This window comes from Bombina bombina, chromosome 6 (genome assembly GCF_027579735.1).
Source record: "Bombina bombina isolate aBomBom1 chromosome 6, aBomBom1.pri, whole genome shotgun sequence".
In the NCBI taxonomy this organism is placed as follows: domain Eukaryota; kingdom Metazoa; phylum Chordata; class Amphibia; order Anura; family Bombinatoridae; genus Bombina; species Bombina bombina.
This window is the reverse complement of record NC_069504.1, coordinates 230,739,626-230,758,481: the sequence shown is the minus strand read 5'-3', so window position 1 is coordinate 230,758,481 and position 18,856 is coordinate 230,739,626. Positions and strand designations below refer to the sequence as shown.

At 41.8% G+C, this 18,856-nt stretch overlaps 1 protein-coding gene across 4 annotated transcripts in view; it reads right to left on the bottom strand.

Annotated features, from left to right (window-relative positions):
- The window catches only part of PPP1R12A (protein phosphatase 1 regulatory subunit 12A), an 875,274-nt gene that overhangs the window by 602,162 nt on the left and 254,256 nt on the right, over positions 1–18,856 (bottom strand). For all 4 annotated transcript variants that reach the window (XM_053716754.1, XM_053716755.1, XM_053716757.1 and 1 more), the window contains exon 5: positions 11,850–11,994. In XM_053716754.1, the coding sequence (XP_053572729.1) occupies positions 11,850–11,994 (145 nt within the window). The remainder of the gene's footprint in view (positions 1–11,849; positions 11,995–18,856) is intronic.

The window sequence follows — 18,856 nt, the reverse complement described above, 5'->3', positions numbered from 1 at the left end:
CCATCACCAGGGAACTCCTTGTTCCCCCCTGATGGTTGATATATGCAACAGTCGTCATGTTGTCTGATTGACACCTTATGAATTTCTTTGGAATGACCAAATTGTCACAATCATCCAGAGTAGATAATACCTCCTTAAGTAGTGCGTGGAGATGTTCTAATTTAAATTTAAATGTTACAACATCAGGTTCAGCTTGTTGAGAAATTTTCCCTGAATCTGAAATTTCTCCCTCAGACAAAACCTCCCTCCTGGCCCCTTCAGATTGGTGTGAGGGCATGTCAGAACAGTTATCATCAGCGTCCTCTTGCTCTTCAGTGTTTAAAACAGAGCAATCGCGCTTTCTCTGATAAGTAGGCATTTTGGATAAAATGTTTGCAATAGAATTATCCATTACAGCCGTTAATTGTTGCATGGTAATAAGTATTGGCGCACTAGATGTACTAGGGGCCTCTTGTGTGGGCAAAACTGGTGTAGACACAGAAGGGGATGATGCAGTACCATGCTTACTCCCCTCATTTGAGGAATCATCATGGGCAATATCATTATCTATGGCATTATTGTCCCTACTTTGTTTGGACACTATGACACAATTATCACATATATTTAAATGGGGAGAAACCTTGGCTTTCATACATATAGAACATCGTTATCTGATGGTTCAGACATGTTAAACAGGCTTAAACTTGTCAACAAAGCACAAAAAACGTTTTACAATAAAACCGTTACTGTCACTTTAAATTTTAAACTGAACACACTTTATTACTGAATATGTGAAAAAGTATGAAGGAATTGTTCAAAATTCACCAAAATTTCACCACAGTATCTTAAAGCCTTAAAAGTATTGCACACCAAATTTGTACCCTATACAGTCCCAGGTATCTGCCTTGCTGAGACCCAACCAAGCCCAGAGGGGAATACGATACCAAATGATGCCTTCTATAAGCTTTTTCAGTGGTTCTTAGCTCCTCACACATGCATCTGCATGCCTTGCTTTCCAAAAACAACTGCGCATTAGTGGCGCGAAAATGAAAAGGCCCCCAGTGAAAAAGGTGTCCAATACAGTGCCTGCCGTTTTTTTTAAAGCAATCCCCAAGATTATAATAACTATTAATAGTTATAATCTGCCAAATATGCTTAGTAAAGTAATCGTTTTAGCCCAGAAAAATGTCTACCAGTTTTTTAAACCCTAATGAAGCCCTTTATTCTTATACTAAACTAAGAAAATGGCTTACCGGTTCCCATAGGGAAAATGACAGCTTCCAGCATTACCAAGTCTTGTTAGAAATGTGTCATACCTCAAGCAGCAAAAGTCTGCTCACTGTTTCCCCCAACTGAAGTTAATTCATCTCAACAGTCCTGTGTGGAAACAGCCATCGATTTTAGTAACGGTTGCTAAAATCATTTTCCTCTTACAAACAGAAATCTTCATCTCTTTTCTGTTTCAGAGTAAATAGTACATACCAGCACTATTTTAAAATAACAAACTCTTGATTGAAGAATAAAACTACATTTAAACACCAAAAAAACTCTTAGCCATCTCCGTGGAGATGTTGCCTGTGCAACGGCAAAGAGAATGACTGGGGTAGGCGGAGCCTGGTAGGGACTATATGGCCAGCTTTGCTGGGCTCTTTGCCATTTCCTGTTGGGGAGGAGAATATCCCACAAGTAAGGATGACGCCGTGGACCGGACACACCTATGTTGGAGAAACAGCACACTCCGGTGCCATTTAAAATAACAAACTTTTGATTGAAGAATAGTTAAGTAAAAACTCCAGCTCCTCTCGCGACCTTCTTTGTTGAGGGTTGCAAGAGAATGACTGGATATGACATGTGAGGGGAGGAGCTATATAGCAGCTCTGCTTGGGTGATCCTCTTGCAACTTCCTGTTGGGAAGGAGAATATATCCCATAAGTAATGGATGACCCGTGGACTGAACACACTTAACAAGAGAAACATAATTTATGTTTACCTGATAAATTTCTTTCTCCTACGGTGTATCCGGTACACGGCTTCATCCTTACTTGTGGGATATTCTCAATCCCTACAGGAAGTGGCAAAGAGAGCACACAGTAAAGCTGTCCATATAGCTCCCCTCAAGCTCCGCCCCCCAGTCATTCGACCGACGGTTAGGAGAAAAAGGAGAACCATAGGGTGCAGTGGTGACTGTAGTTTATAAAAATAAATTTAAACCTGACTAAAATGCCAGGGTGGGCCGTGGACCGGATACACCGTAGGTGAAAGAAATTTATCAGGTAAACATAAATTCTGTTTTCTCCTACATTGGTGTATCCGGTCCACGGCTTTATCCTTACTTGTGGGAACCAATACCAAAGCTTTAGGACACGGATGAAGGGAGGGAACAAGTCAGGTAACCTAAACGGAAGGCACCACTGCTTGCAAAACCTTTCTCCCAAAAATAGCCTCCGAAGAAGCAAAAGTATCGAATTTGTAAAATTTGGCAAATGTATGCAGTGAAGACCAAGTCGCTGCCTTACAGATCTGTTCAACAGAAGCCTCATTCTTGAAAGCCCAAGTGGAAGCCACAGCTCTAGTAGAGTGAGCTGTAATTCGTTCAGGAGGCTGCCTTCCAGCAGTCTCATAAGCCAACCGGATGATGCTTTTCAGCCAGAAAGACAGAGAGGTCGCAGTCGCCTTTTGACCTCTCCTCTTACCAGAATAGACGATAAACAAGGACGAAGTTTGTCTGAAATCTTTAGTTGCTTTTAGGTAAAACTTCAAAGCACGAACCACATCGAGATTGTGTAACAGACGTTCCTTGTTAGAAGCTGGGTTAGGACACAGAGAAGGAACAACTATTTCCTGGTTAATATTCTTATTGGAAACCACTTTTGGAAGAAAACCAGGTTTGGTACGTAAAACGACCTTATCTGTATGAAACACCAGATAGGGTTAATTACACTGCAAAGCAGACAATTCAGAAACTCTTCTAGCGGAAGAGATAGCAACCAAAAACAAAACTTTCCAAGATAGTAACTTAATATCTATGGAATGTAGAGGTTCAAACGGAACCCCCTGAAGAACTGAAAGAACTAGATTTAGACTCCATGGAGGAGCCACAGGTCTGTAGACAGGCTTGATTCTGACTAAAGCCTGCACAAACTCCTGAACATCTGGCATTGCTGCCAGACGTTTGTGTAACAAAACAGACAGAGCTGATATCTGTCCCTTTAAGGAACTAGCTGACAAACCTTTCTACAATCCTTCTTGGAGAAAAGCTAAAATCCTTGGAATCCTAATCTTACTCCATGAGTAACCCTTGGATTCGCACCAACAAAGATATTTCCGCCATATCTTATGGTAAATTTTCCTAGTGACAGGCTTTCTAGCCTGAATCAGGGTATCTATAACTGAATCCGAAAACCCACGCTTAGCTAGAATCAAGCGTTCAATCTCCAAGCAGTCAGTTGCAGAGAGACTAGGTTTGGATGTACGAATGGACCTTGAATTAGAAGGTCCTGCCTCAAAGGTAGCTTCCATGGTGAAACCGATGACATATTCACCAGGTCTGCATACCAGGTCCTGTGTGGCCACGCAGGAGCTATCAGAATTACCGAAGCCTTCTCCTGTTTGATCCTGGCTACTAGCCGTGGGAGAAGAGGAAACGGTGGAAAGACATAAGCTAGATTGAACGACCAAGGCGCTGCTAAGGCATCTACCAGTGTCGCCTTGGGATCCCTGGACCTGGACCCGTAACATGGAACTTTTGAGTTCTGACGTGACGCCATCAGATCCAGATCCGGAATGCCCCATAGTTGAGTTAACTGGGCAAAAACCTCTGGGTGAAGTTCCCACTCCCCCGGATGGAAAGTCTGACCACTCAGATAATCTGCTTTCCTGTTGTCTACTCCTGGGATGTGAATTGCTGATAGATGGCAGGAGCGATCCTCTGCCCATTTGATGATCTTGGATACCTCTCTCATCGCCAGGGAACTCTTCGTTCCCCCCTGATGATTGATGTACGCTACAGTCATGTTCCGACTGAAATCTGATGAATCTGGCCTCCGCTAGTTGAGGCCATGCCTAGAGCGCATTGAATATCGCTCTCAATTCCAATATGTTTATCGGGAGAAGAGATTCTTCCCGAGACCATAGACCCTGAGCCTTCAGGGACTCCCAGACCGCGCCCCAGCCCAAAAGACTGGCGTCGGTCGTGACAATGATCCACTCCGGTCTGCGGAAACTCATTCCCTGAGACAGGTGATCTAGAGACAGCCACCAGAGGAGTGAGTCTCTGGTTTTCTGGTCCATTTGAATCTGGGGAGACAAGTCTGCATAATCCCCATTCCACTGTTTGAGCATGCACAGTTGCAATGGTCTTAAATGAATTTGAGCAAAAGGAACCACGTCCATTGCCGCAACCATTAGTCCTATTACCTCCATGCACTGAGCTATGGAGGGCTGAGGAATGGATTGAAGAACTCGACAAGCGTTCAGAAGCTTTAACTTCCTGACCTTTGTCAGAAAGATCTTCATTTCTACGAAGTCTATTATTGTTCCCAGAAAGGGAACCCTTGTGGACGGGGACAGGGAACTTTTTTCTATGTTCACCTTCCACCCGTGAGATCTGAGAAATGCTAAAACAAATGTCTGTATGAGCCCTTGCTTTGGGAAGGGACGACGCTTGTATTAGAATGTCGTCTAGGTAAGGTGCTACTGCAATGCCCCTCGGCCTTAGCACCACTAGAAGGGACCCTAGCACCTTTGTGAAAATTCTGGGAGCAGTGGCTAAACCGAACGGAAGAGCCACGAACTGGTAATGTTTGTCCAGAAAGGCGAACGTCAGGAACTGATGGTGATCTTTGTGGATAGGAATATGCAGGTACGCATCCTTTAAGTCCACGGTAGTCATGTATTGACCCTCCTGGATCGTTGGTAAAATTGTCGGAATGGTTTCCATTTTGAATGATGGAACTCTGAGGAATTTGTTTAGATTTTTTAAGTCCAGAATTGGCCTGAAAGTTCCTTCTTTTTTGGGAACTACAAACAGGTTTGAGTAAAAACCCAGTCCTTGTTCCGCTGTTGGAACTGGGTGCATCACTCCCATCTTTAATAGGTCTTCTATGCAACGTAAGAATGCCTGTCTCTTTATCTGTTCTTAAGATAAGCGAGACATGTGGAACCTTCCCCTTGGAGGAAGGTCCTTGAACTCTAGAAGATACCCCTGAGAAACAATTTCTAGTGCCCAGGGGTCCGGAACATCTCTTGCCCAAGCCTGAGCAAAGAGAGAAAGTCTGCCCCCTACTAGATCCGGTCCCGGATCGGGGGCTACCCCTTCATGCTGTCTTGGTAGCAGCAGCAGGCTTCTTGGCCTGTTTGCCCTTGTTCCAGCCTTGCAATGGCTTCCATGCTGGTTTGGGCTGGGATGCGTTACCCTCTTGCCTAGTGGCTGTAGAGGTGGAAGTCGGTCCGTTCCTGAAATTGCGAAAGGAACGAAAATTAGACTTATTTTTAGCCTTGAAAGTCTATCCTGTGGAAGGGCATGGCCCTTTCCCCCAGTGATATCTGAAATAATTTCCTTCAACTCTGGCCCAAATAGGGTCTTACCCTTGAAAGGAATATTAAGTAATTTTGTTTTGGACGACACATCCGCCGACCAAGACTTTAACCAAAGCACTCTGCGCGCCACAATTGCAAAACCAGAATTTTTCGCCGCTAATTTAGCTAACTGGAAAGCGGTGTCTGTAATGAAAGAATTAGCCAACTTCAGGGCGTAAATTCTGTCCATGACTTCATCATAAGTACTCTCCTTTTGGAGCGAGTTTTCTAGTTCCTCAAACCAAAAAGCCGCTGCAGTGGTTACAGGAATAATTAAAATGGGGAGAGAGTAAGCGCTAAAAAGCTTAAAAGGCTAGTAAAAGGTACATTTTAATACATATAAAAATTTACAAATGGCAATCAGACGCATGGATCCATGTCTGACTTAACAAAAAAAAATATATATATATATATAATAAACAAATCTAAAAATATCTAAAAATATCCAATGGAGTATAGCATGTGACGCTGACTTAGTGAGCCAGTGATGAGGAGTTAGGACATGTACATTCAATAATATAAACAACCTAAGTGAGTGATTGAGTGCACACAATAGCTTTCAACAAAGAAAAATAGCATTCACAAAAAATAGTGTTCACAAAAATTGGCGTACATAAAAAATGTTCAAATGTTCAACCGGTTATATGTAAGTGAATCCAGTAGTGTTTCCTCCAAAGTGACGTGTAGAAATATAACGTGAAGTCAATAATAGTAGAATGTAAACGTTGAGTGGGTCAAATTATTGTGGTTCAGCTGCTAAATTAAAAAATTGTAAATCCGTGAGGTGTATAAAAATAAAAATAACTTGTGAAAAAATCCACGTGGAAAACTTGAATTCAAATGATAAACAAAGGTCAAAAATCAAAAGACAAAAATCAAAAGACAAAAATATCAAAAGACAAAAATAGAAAATCAGTGATAATATTAATATTAATATTAAAAAGCACTAAAGATCTAGTGAAAACAAATCCTTAATTCAGATGTTAAAAATCCTTGGTAAGATCCATAACAAACAAATACATCGATAAAATACCTAAAAGGGAACAAAAGAGAAACAAATAGTGCAACACTGTATATGATATATAATATAGGTAATTAAAACCAAGCTCACCAGTATGCCAACGCGTTTCGGCCTAGACTAGGCCTTTCTCAAGACTATCATAGTCTTGAGAAAGGCCTAGTCTAGGCCGAAACGCGTTGGCATACTGGTGAGCTTGGTTTTAATTACCTATATTATATATCATATACAGTGTTGCACTATTTGTTTCTCTTTTGTTCCCTTTTAGGTATTTTATCGATGTATTTGTTTGTTATGGATCTTACCAAGGATTTTTAACATCTGAATTAAGGATTTGTTTTCACTAGATCTTTAGTGCTTTTTAATATTAATATTAATATTATCACTGATTTTCTATTTTTGTCTTTTGATATTTTTGTCTTTTGATTTTTGTCTTTTGATTTTTGACCTTTGTTTATCATTTGAATTCAAGTTTTCCACGTGGATTTTTTCACAAGTTATTTTTATTTTTATTTTTATACACCTCACGGATTTACAATTTTTTAATTTAGCAGCTGAACCACAATAATTTGACCCACTCAACGTTTACATTCTACTATTATTGACTTCACGTTATATTTCTACACGTCACTTTGGAGGAAACACTACTGGATTCACTTACATATAACCGGTTGAACATTTGAACATTTTTTATGTACGCCAATTTTTGTGAACACTATTTTTTGTGAATGCTATTTTTCTTTGTTGAAAGCTATTGTGTGCACTCAATCACTCACTTAGGTTGTTTATATTATTGAATGTACATGTCCTAACTCCTCATCACTGGCTCACTAAGTCAGCGTCACATGCTATACTCCATTGGATATTTTTAGATATTTTTAGATTTGTTTATTATATATATATATTTTTTTTTTTTTGTTAAGTCAGACATGGATCCATGCGTCTGATTGCCATTTGTAAATTTTTATATGTATTAAAATGTACCTTTTACTAGCCTTTTAAGCTTTTTAGCGCGTACTCTCTCCCCATTTTAACTTTTGTATTGTTAGCCTACTAGGAGGCTATATAGTTAGTAAGCTTAAGGCCCTGGGTGTAGCGCTCGGTCCACTTCTGTTCTTATAGGTTACAGGAATAATGCAAGAAATTCGTTGAAGAAGAAAACCCTGTTGAACAAAGATTTTCTTAAGTAAACCTTCTAATTTTTTATCCATAGGATCTTTGAAAGCGCAACTGTCTTCTATTGGTATAGTCGTGCGCTTAGCTAGCGTTGAAATTGCCCCCTCTACCTTAGGGACCGTCTGCCATGCGTCCCTTCTAGGGTCAACAATTGGGAACATTTTCTTAAATATAGGAGGGGGAACAAAGGGTACACCTGGCTTCTCCCACTCCTTAGCCACGATATCCGCCACCCTCTTAGGTATCGGAAATGCATCAGTGTGTACTGGGACCTCTAAGAATTTGTCCATTTTACACAATTTTTCAGGGATCACCAAAGGATCACAATCATAAAGTGTACCTAGGACCTCCTTAAGTAGGGCGCGGAGGTGTTCTAGCTTAAATTTAAATGCTATGGCATCAGGCTCTGCCTGCTGAGAAACTTTCCCTGTGTCAGAAATTTCTCCCTCACACAGGCCCTCCCTCACCGCCAAGTCAGATTGATGTGAGGGCACTACAGATAAATTATCCTCTGCGTCAGCTTGCTCATTTTCTGTGTTTAAAACTGAGCAATCACGCTTCCTAGGAAAAGCTGGCAGTTTGGATAAAAATGCTGAGAGAGAATTATCCATTACTGCCGCTAACTATTGCATAGTAATCGCAATTAGTGCGTTAGATGTACTGGGCATCGCTTGCGCAGGCATAGCTGGTGTTGACACAGAAGGGGAGGATAGCGAGCTATCTTCACACCCATCAGCTAAAGAATCATCTTGGGCTATATCTTTAAGAGTAATTGTACGGTCCTTAAAGGGACAGTATACACTCATTTTCATATAACTGCATGTAATAGACACCACTATAAAGAATAAGATGCACAGATACTGATATAAAAATCCAGTATAAAACTGTTTAAAAACTTACTTAGAAGCTGTCAGTTTGGCTCTGTTGAAAAGGTAGCTGGAAAGCCCACTGCAAGTGGCAAATAAGACATTTCCCCCCCTTCTTTTGCATATGAAAAGACCCTTTACACAAACAGGAGCAAGCTGGAGAAGGTAGCTGACAGTATTCACATAAAACTTTGGGGCTTGGTTAGGAGTCTGAAAATCAGAGCAATGTTATTTAAAAATAAGCAAAACTATACATTTATTTTTTTTAAAAACTTTATGGGCTATATAAATAGATCATCTACAAGACATTTATGCAAAGAAAAAATGAGTGTATAATGTCCCTTTAAGCTGTTTGGACGCTATAGCACATTTCACACAAATTTAATGGGGGAACCACCTTGGCCTTTGAACATAGAGAACATAGGCTATCTGAAGGTTCAGACATGTTTAACAGACTTAAAAGTAACTTCAATGCAATAAAATTTATTTTTGACAAAAACGTTACTGTCTCTTTAAATAATAAAAGTGCACACTTTATTACTGAAACATCAAAAAACCATCAAAAACACATCCGATTTTTATGAAATTTTCACCACAGTGTCATAATGCTTTGAAAGGGTTGCACACAAATTTTCAGACCAATTAACCCCTTAATGCCCAAACCGGAGCTAATAAAAGCAGTTAACCGGTTAACACACTACAGTACTCTGCCACAGCTTGCCCTGTGGCTTTTACCTTCCTTAGGGTTATTTTGGTAAGAATATAAGCCTCCCCCTGGAGCCCTTCCTGATGCCTTCGGACTCCCCACGTGAAGCTGCATGAACTGGTGAGTCAAAACAAGTGCACAATTGAGGCGCGAAAATGAGGCTTCCTTCCTCTGCATACCAGAGTGGAGGGGCCTTTCTGACTAGATTAGTTGTCCAACTAAGTGCCAGGCACAAATTAATCCCCAAAGTGTTTTAAGTTGATTAAAAAAAACACCTATTTAAGTTGAAAACTTGCTAAAAAGCAATCGATTAGCCCACAATAGTGTCAACCAGCATAAGCCCTTAAAATAAGCCATCCTTTTATTGCTGAATCTAATAACAATGGCTTACCTATCCCAGAGGGAATTTCTGACAGTCTTCTAGCATTACTGGGTCTTGTTAGAAAAATGACTGATCATACCTGAAGCAGTTAAGCCTGCAAACTGTTCCCCCCAACTGATGTTATCTGGTTTCAACAGTCCTGCGTGGGAACAGCAATGGATTTTAGTTACTGGTGCTAAAATCATAGTCCTCTTAGCAGAAATCTTCTTCACTTTCTGCTGCAGAGTAAATAGTACAAGCCGGCACTATTTTAAAATAAACTCTTGATAGAAGAAATAAAAAACTACAACTAACACCACATACTCTTTACCACCCCCGGGGAGATGCTACTAGTTAGAGCGGCAAAAAGAATGACTGGGGAGGCGGAGCCTGAGGGGAGCTATATGGACAGCTTTGCTGTGTGCTCTCTTTGCCACTTCCTGTAGGGATTGAGAATATCCCACAAGGATGAAGCCGTGGACCGGATACACCAATGTAGGAGAAATAAAGGGCTGCACATACCTCAATGCTGCTTGTAGCATGAAACCGTTCTCCATACTGAAGATGTCTCTTGTATTACCTTCAGAAGTCTTGTGGGAACCAACATGGATCTTAGTTACAGCTGCTAAGATCATCAACCTCAGGGCAGAAATCTTCTTCCATATCCCCCTGAGGGAAATAGTACTCACCGGTACCATTTAAAAACAAAAAACTTCTTGATTGAAGAAACTAAAACTAACACCTCACTTTACCATGTCTTCTTAGTATAACACAGGCAAAGAGAATGACTGGAGGTGGAGGGGAACGGAGGAGCTATATATACAGCTCTGCTGTGGTGCTCTTTGCCACTTCCTGTTAGCAGGAGGATAATATCCCACAAGTAAGGATGAAATCCGAGGACTCGTCGTATCATGTAGAAGAAATACAAACTTTAAAACCGTCATAAATATATTCTTAGAGATGGAACTGATGCTAAACCTGGAAGGCTTGTTAACCTTGTTCCTTATCCTAGAGGAAAAAGCCTTTGTGATTCAAAGTCCACAAGCCCTTCCCATGTAATCCATGCAGTGCCTAACCCAAGGCAAAAAATATAAACACAGTAGAAAGTTTCCTAAGCGGCAAGGAAAATAAAAATCAAAACTATCAAGCCTATGGTAATTTGCTTGCTCCTCCATGGATGCTCTACAAAGGACAAAACATGCTGAGGACACCTGAAGGCATTACCAGAGTCAATATATATGTGGTCAGTGGAAGTCGGAACCCTCGTAGTTGGGGGGGGGGGGGGAATACTGAATAGCCTTAATTCTCTTGGCATCCTTTCTTGAAGGAGCAGCAGTGCAGTACTGGGAGCTAGTTGTGAGCCAATGACAATAAATATATATAGCCACCATCAGCACCTAGCTCCCTGTAGTACATTGCTGCTCCTAAGGATATTTAAGCATGCTTTTCAACAAAGGATAAGAACAGAATAAAGCAAATTAAATTACAAAAGTTGTTTAAAATGTCATGTTATATATGAATTATGAAACTATTTTTGACTTAACTGTCCCTTTAGAACAGGAGGAAAACAAAACTCTCAGAAAGAATGGGGTAAAAAAGGGGGAGATGCCCTGAATACTATGATACAGAGGGGAACAAAATTAAACATTTAGCTACTGCTAAAAAAAATTGTCTTTTTCTACCTTTTAATTTTAAAAATGTTTATGAGAATATAATGCTATGGGGCTCAAAAGAAATTACATTTTACACTTCATAAATGTAAAAGGAATGCTGAATGAAAATATTCCATAAATAATCCAAGGTCTAAGGCAGGGCTAGACAAACCCAGGTAGTCACTGGCTCCTAGACTTACCCCTGGCTCCCAACTATTTGGGCTATTCTCAAAATTTCTATATACAAATATCACTGTCTGGCTCCTAAATATTCTTATTGGCTCCTAAATTTTAAACAAATGTGTCAACCCCTGGTCTAAGGTATACAAGTTTATTTTGTCTCTAACAGGTGGTCTATTTTCTAGTGAATAACCATTTCAAAATGTGTTAATTGTATATTAAGACAGATATTCATGCTGAAATATATATATATATACACACATATACACACACACACACACACATATATATATATATATATATATATATATATATATATATACACACAACTTACCACTTTATTGACAATGTCCATGTCACAGAGATTTTCTACAAGGATTCTACAAGCTTCTTCTTTACCCCAGTGTGCTGCTGCATGCAGTGGGGTCCAACCATCAAAATCTTTAATATTCACATCATATCCTGCTTGAATTAAAATCCTGCAAAGAAATAAAATGGACATGAAATGAAAATCAAAAGGTTAGTATAAACTTCAAATACAATACACTGGCCATTAAGTTTAGTGATTAAAATAGGTAAAAACAATAAACAAAATCACTTATTGAAAGCAGAAATGAAAGGGAGGGAAGCTTGGTGAGTGGTACTTAGGGAACTGTGCTAATGTTTGGGAATGTTCATAAGAAAAACTGACATATTTTGGCTTTCCCACGTACATTAACTAAGATTTACAAACAGTAGAAGACAAGAATGAGAGGAATTGAGAAATAACATCTGTAACTCTGTATAGCAGTTATGGTGAAATACAGGTAAGACTGATCTAGAAGTTGACAGAAGAAAAATATATTTTTGAAGTACTTTAAATATGATAAAAGGGACAGTAAAATGAAACTTTCATAATTTAGATGCAATACATGCAATTTAAACAGTCTAGTTAACTTCTATTACCTAATTTGCCAAATACTCTTGCATCTTATATTGAAAAGCATACCTAGGTAGTCTAAGAAGCAGCAAGGAGCTAGCTGCTGATTGGTGGCCTGAATTTACTATTGCACAAGCACTTGCTTCTGCAACTCCACCCCTACTCTTGCATGACCAATAGAACGAGAGCAGGGCCTGTCAATCACCCCGATTTGTACTTAGTTATATTGTGAATATATATTGCAGGATTCTCAGGATAGTGTATTGTGGGTGCCAGGTTAGGAGCTTCCAACAGACTCCCCTGGGGCAGGACTTGGTCTATGACAAAAGAAGCGACAAACTCTTAACCAGGGCATCCTGAAAACTGAAGGATTCTAGGAATTTTAAAAGGATACCAAGAAAACCCTCTGGAAGAACGCCATTTAAAGTATGTCTTCCACTCCTGTGTTAAATATCTTGTGTTACAGGCTTTCTGGCCTGCATTAAAAATATTTAAATGACTGAATGAAATAAATCTCCAAAACTTGGCGTTTAAAATCCACGCCATTAAATAAGAGAATATGAGATCTTGATAGAAAAGAGAACCTTGAAACAGAGTCTGTCTCAAAAGAAAAGAGCCATGCAAAAGGACATCTGATTAGGTCCACATACCAAGGCTTGCGGTGCCAGACGGGAGCAACTAATATTACCAACGTTAACTCCTGTTTGATATAAGCAAGACTCTTGGAATAAAAACAAAGGAAACAAATATGCTAAATGAAAGTCCCATGGGCATACCAAGGTGACTAATGTGTTAACCTAGGATCTTTTGATCTTGCACAATAGCTTGGAAGTGTGAGATTTAAGTGAGAGGCCATTAGAACTATGTCCTGTAAGCTAATTGGATCAATAAGCGATCAAAAATGTCCTATGGAGAGACCACTCATGAATGGACCAATCGACTGCTAGAACAATCCACCTCCCAGTTCTTCACACATGGTATTGTGATTGCTAATAGGGATCTATAATTCTTATTTGCCCAAGAAAGAATAATAGACACTTCCTCCATGGCCAGTGAACTGCAGTTAACCCCCATGATAATATCGACTGGATATGGATGAACAAGCACAAAGATCACTCGAAGCTCCTGAATGTTGATTGGTAACCTTGCCTCAAGGTGATACCAAACTTCTTGCAATCAAAGAAACCCAGACCGTACCCCAGCCTGAGAGAATGGAGTTAGTTGATACAATAGGCCAAGACTAACAAAAGCAGGATGGCCCAAGGCACAGGCACAGGCACAGACTGTCTTAAAGAAAAAAAATTGACTGACCGAGAAATGCAAAGTAATCTGTGTGCCAAATGTAGATAATTAATTAACTACTAATGTAGCATAGCCATTAAAGGGGTCTCGAGTGAAGAGGGGGCTAAAGAAACAGACTGAAGTGACAACCAAAAGGCCCACCGCCTCCATGCACTGAGCTACCAATGGAGGTTGCTCATTGTAGGAAGAGACACACCCGCTGAATCATAAAAATGTGAAGTTCCATCAGGAAAATAGATGCATAAGGATTGAGTTTATTATGATCCTGTAAATGCTACTCTCATAGCAGGATATAAGGAGCTATATGTACATTGATACTCCAACTATTGTCTTAAAAGACAGAGGTTTGAGAGTAAGAGCAACAGCTGTTAGAAAATCTTGCAATAGATATCATTCAGATAAGGAGCAAGTGAAATGTCCTGATTCCGATTAACAGCAAAAGTGTATCCCACGCAGTGTGGCAAACTGGAAAAGTTTTGCAGATTTACAAAACCTCAGGAACTGAAAAAACAAACAAATTATGCTTACCTGATAATTTAATTTCCATCTGTGGGAGGAGAGTCCACTGCTTCATTCATTACTTGTGGGAATTAAGAACCTGGCCACCAGGAGGAGGCAAAGACACCCCAGCCAAAGGCTTAAATACCTCCCCACTCCCCTCATCCCCCAGTCATTCTGCCAAGGGAACAAGGAACAGTAGGAGAAATATCATGGTATAAATGGTGCCAGAAGAACAAAAATAAATTTAGGTCCGCCCACCGGAGAAAAGGGCGAGAGCCATGGACTCTCCTCCCACAGATGGAAATTAAATGATCAGGTAAGCATAATTTATGTTTTCTATCTTAATGGGAGGAGAGTCCACGGCTTCATTCATTACTTGTGGGAAACAAATACCCAAGCTCTAGAGGACACAATGAAAAAAACAGGAGGTAAAAAGGAGGCGGACCCTAATCTGAGGGCACCACAGCTTGCAAAAGCTCTCTCCCAAAAGCTGCTTCCGCCGAAGCAAAGACATCAAATTTGTAAAATTTAGCAAAGGTATGTAAGAAGGACCAAGTAGCCGCCTTACAAATCTGCTCCATAGAGGCCTCATTCTTAAAAGGCCCATGAAGAGGCCACAGCCCTAGTTGAGTGAGCGGTAATCCTCTGAGGAGGCTCATGTCCCGCTGTCTCATAGGTCAAGCAAATAATGCTCCTCAACCAAAAAGATAGGGAAGTTGAAGAGGCCCTCTGCCCTTGCGTTTCCCCCAATATATAACAAATAAAGACGAAGTCTGTCTGAATTCTTTCGTGGCCAGAAGATAGAACTTCAAAGCTCGAACCACATCCAAATTATAAAGCAACCTTTCCTTTGAAGAAGAAGGGTTAGGGCACAAGGAAGGAACTATTATCTCTTGATTGATGTTACGATTTGACACAACCTTGGGAAGAAATCCCAACCCAGTGCGAACAGCCTTATCGGCGTGAAAAAAACAGGTAAGAAGGCTCACATTGCAAGGCCGCCAACTCAGAGACTCTGCGTGCTGATGCAATAGCCAGTAGGAATAGAACCTTCCAGGAAAGAAAATTTAATGTCAAGTGAATGCATAGGCTTAAACGGAGCTCCTTTGCAAAATCTTAAGTACCACATTTAAGCTCCAAGGGGGAGTGGAATTTCTAAAGACAGACCTAATCCTAGACAGAGCCTAAACAAAGGACTGAATATCAGGAAGCTCCGCAAGCTTTTTGTGTAACAGTACAGATAAAGCAGAAATCTGTACTTTTAAAGGAACTGGCGGCAAATCCCTTCTCCAACCCATCCTGTAGGAAGGACAGGATCCTGGATACCCTAACCTTATGCAAAGGATATCCACGTTCCTCACACCAGGACAAGTAGGACCTCCACACCTTATGATAGATGCGACGAGTGACCGGCTTCCTGGCTTGAATGAGTATCACTCACTCTCTCAAAGAAACCTTTCTTGGCTAGGACTAAGCGTTCAATCTCCACGCAGTCAGCATCAGAGAATCGGGATTCTGATGTAGAAAGGGACCCTGAAACAGCAGATCTCTGAGACAAGGTAACCTCCATGGAGGAGACAATGACATCCCCACAAGATCAGCAAACCACATCCTCTGCGTCCATGATGGAGCAATCAGAATAGCCAAGGCTAGCTTCTGCTTGATGAGGTCCACTACTCGAGGTAGAAGTGGCAATGGTGGAAATATGTAGACTAGGTTGAACTACCAAGGCACCGCTAAGGCATCTATCAGCTCTGCCTGGGGATCCCTAGACCACGACACATATCTGGGTAGCTTGAAGTCGAGTCTAGACGCCATGAGATCTATCTCCGGCATCCCCCATCTGTTGCAGATCTCTGCAAACACCTCGGGATGGAGAGACCATTCCCTGGATGAAATGATTGTCTGACAAAATACCACACCCGGAATGTGGATCGATGATAGCGAACAGTTATGGGTCTCCGCTTATTCCAGAATCCGAGATACTTCCCTCATGGCTAGGGAGCTTCTCGTTCCCCCCTGATGGTTTATGTAAGCCACAGAGGTAATGTTGTCCGACTGGAATCTGATGAATCAGGACGATCCCAGTAGGGGCCAAGCCCTCAGATCATTGAAGATGGCTCGGAGTTCCAGAATATTGATCGGGAGAAGCGACTCCTCAAGTCCACCTGCCCTGTGCCTTTCTGGCACCCCAAACAGCTCCCCATCATGACAGACTTGCATCCGTGGTCACAATCTCCCAGGATGGACTCAAGAAGGATGTCCCCGAAACAGTTGGCCAGGACAGATCCACAAAGAGGGATTCCCTCGTTCGGTTGTCCAGAGAGATCTGTTGGGATAGATATGAGTGATCGACGTTCCATTGTCTCAACATGCACTACTGAAGAGGTCTGAGATGGAACCTGGCGTATGAAATGACATCTATGCTGGATACCATGAGCCCAATCACCTCCATACACCAGGCCACAGATGGCCTTGAGGAGATTTGAAGGACAAGACAGCTGGACGTAATCTTGCAACGTCTCTGATCTGTCAGGAATATCTTCATGGATATGGAGTCTTATCATGCCCAGGAATTCCACTCTGTTGATGGGAACCAGGGAACTCTTTCTACGTTTATCTTCCATCCATGAGATCGAAGGAGAAGAGGAGCAGCTCTCAAATGGTCCTCTGCGAGGCTGCAGGACGGAGCCTGGACCAGGATGTCATCCAGATAAGGTGCCACTGCAATACCTCTGGCTCTCATCACCGCGAGCAGCGCTCCCAGAACTTTTCTAAAGACTCTTGGGGCAGTCGCCAGGCCAAACGGTAGGGCCACAAACTGGAAGTGTTGGTCCAGAAATGCAAATCTTAGGAACCTGAAGTGATCCTTGTGGATTGGCACATGAAGGTAAGCATCCTTCAAATCTATTTTAGTCATGAACTGTCACTCTTGAACCAGGGGTAGAATAGACCTGATAGTCTCCATTTTGAACAATGGGACGGACAAACTTGTTTAGGCACTTTAGGTCTAGAATTGGGTGAAACGTGCCCTCCTTCTTTGGGACCAAGAAAAGGTTTGAATAATACCCCAGACATCTTTCTGCCAGAGGTACTGGTACGATTACACCAAGAGAGGAGAGATCCCTCACGCACTCTAGAAAGGTATCTCTCTTCTCTGGTCTTGATGATAGATTTGGGCGGATGAGTCTTGAATCCTATCCTGTAACCCTGGTCGATGACCTCCAGAACCCAAGGTTCTAAACGTCTTTCATCCAAGCCTCCGCAAAAAGAGATAGTCTGCTCCCTACCTGATCCAGAGACGGCTCGGGGGCCGCTCATTCATGCCGATTTTTACTCCGTGGGCTTCTTGCTTTGCTTTGTTCCAAGATTGAGCTGGTTTCAAAGATCCCTTGAACAGCTTGATTGTCGCGGCAGGCTGCTGGCGTTGGGACTTGTCCGAACGAAAGGGACGAAAAGTAGAACCTTTAGGCTTCTTATCCTGCGGTAGGAAAGCATCCTTGCCTCCCGTGACCGTAGATATAAGAGTTCAGGCCTGACCAAAAAGAACTTTCCCCTGAAATGGGAGGGATAGTAATCTAGACTTGGAAGTCATGTCAGCAGACCACGACTTTAACCACAGAGCCCTACGGGCTAGAACAGAAAAACCTGATGTCTTGGCATTCAGGAGAATAACCTGCATATTTGCATCACAGATGAATTAGCTACCCTTAAGGCCTTAATGTGTTCCTGTATCTCCTTGAGGGGAGTCTCCACCTTGACCATAGCTGACAGAGCGTCACACCAGTAGGTAGCAGCTCCAGCCACCGCAGCTGCCGGTTGAAAAGCGAACCCCGTGAGCTGAAACATCTTTCTCAACATGGATTCCAACTTTTTATCCATGGGCTCCTTGAACAAAGAGCTATCCTCTAGCGGGATAGCTGTGCGCTTAGCGAGCGTGGCGATAGCACCATCCACCTTAAGGATGCCCCCCTACCCCCAAAGCTGAGAGTCCGGAACGGGGAACAGTTTTTTTGTTTTTTGTTTTTTTTTAAAGTAGTAGAGGGAGAAAAGCGCTGCGGAATCTGTTGGCGCTCTACAAATAACCAATAATAATAATAATAATAATAAAAGGAAGAGCCAAGTTTCTCCCATTCGTTCTTGATAATATTAGCCACCTTAACGGGGATCGGGAAGGTCTGAGGAACCTCCCTGTCTTCGTAAACCCTATCTAGCATAGGGATTGACGGTTCCTCCGGCAGTTTCGGTTCTGGAACCTCTAACATAGCAAGCACCTCTTTCGTCAGAAAGTGCAAATGCTCCATCTTAAACTTAAAGACTGGCTCCTCCGCAGCCAGAGGTCTAGATGACGCCGATTCAGACCCAGAAAGAGTGTCATCCGAAGAGTCGGAGTAGTCTTCATCAGCGAATAATCTGTCAGAGACATCCAACGGAGTAGATGATCCCTGGGACGGATAGCTATGTTTCACCTTTTGCTTGTGCTTAGCAGGGCATGGTAAGGCATTGAAGGCCGCAGAGACCACCGTTTGTAACTAATCAGCTAAATCTGGCAGCCAAAGGGCCCCTCCCGCGGTAGGATAGTAGTGCCCTGGGGAGCTGCATGTGGAATGTATGGGAAC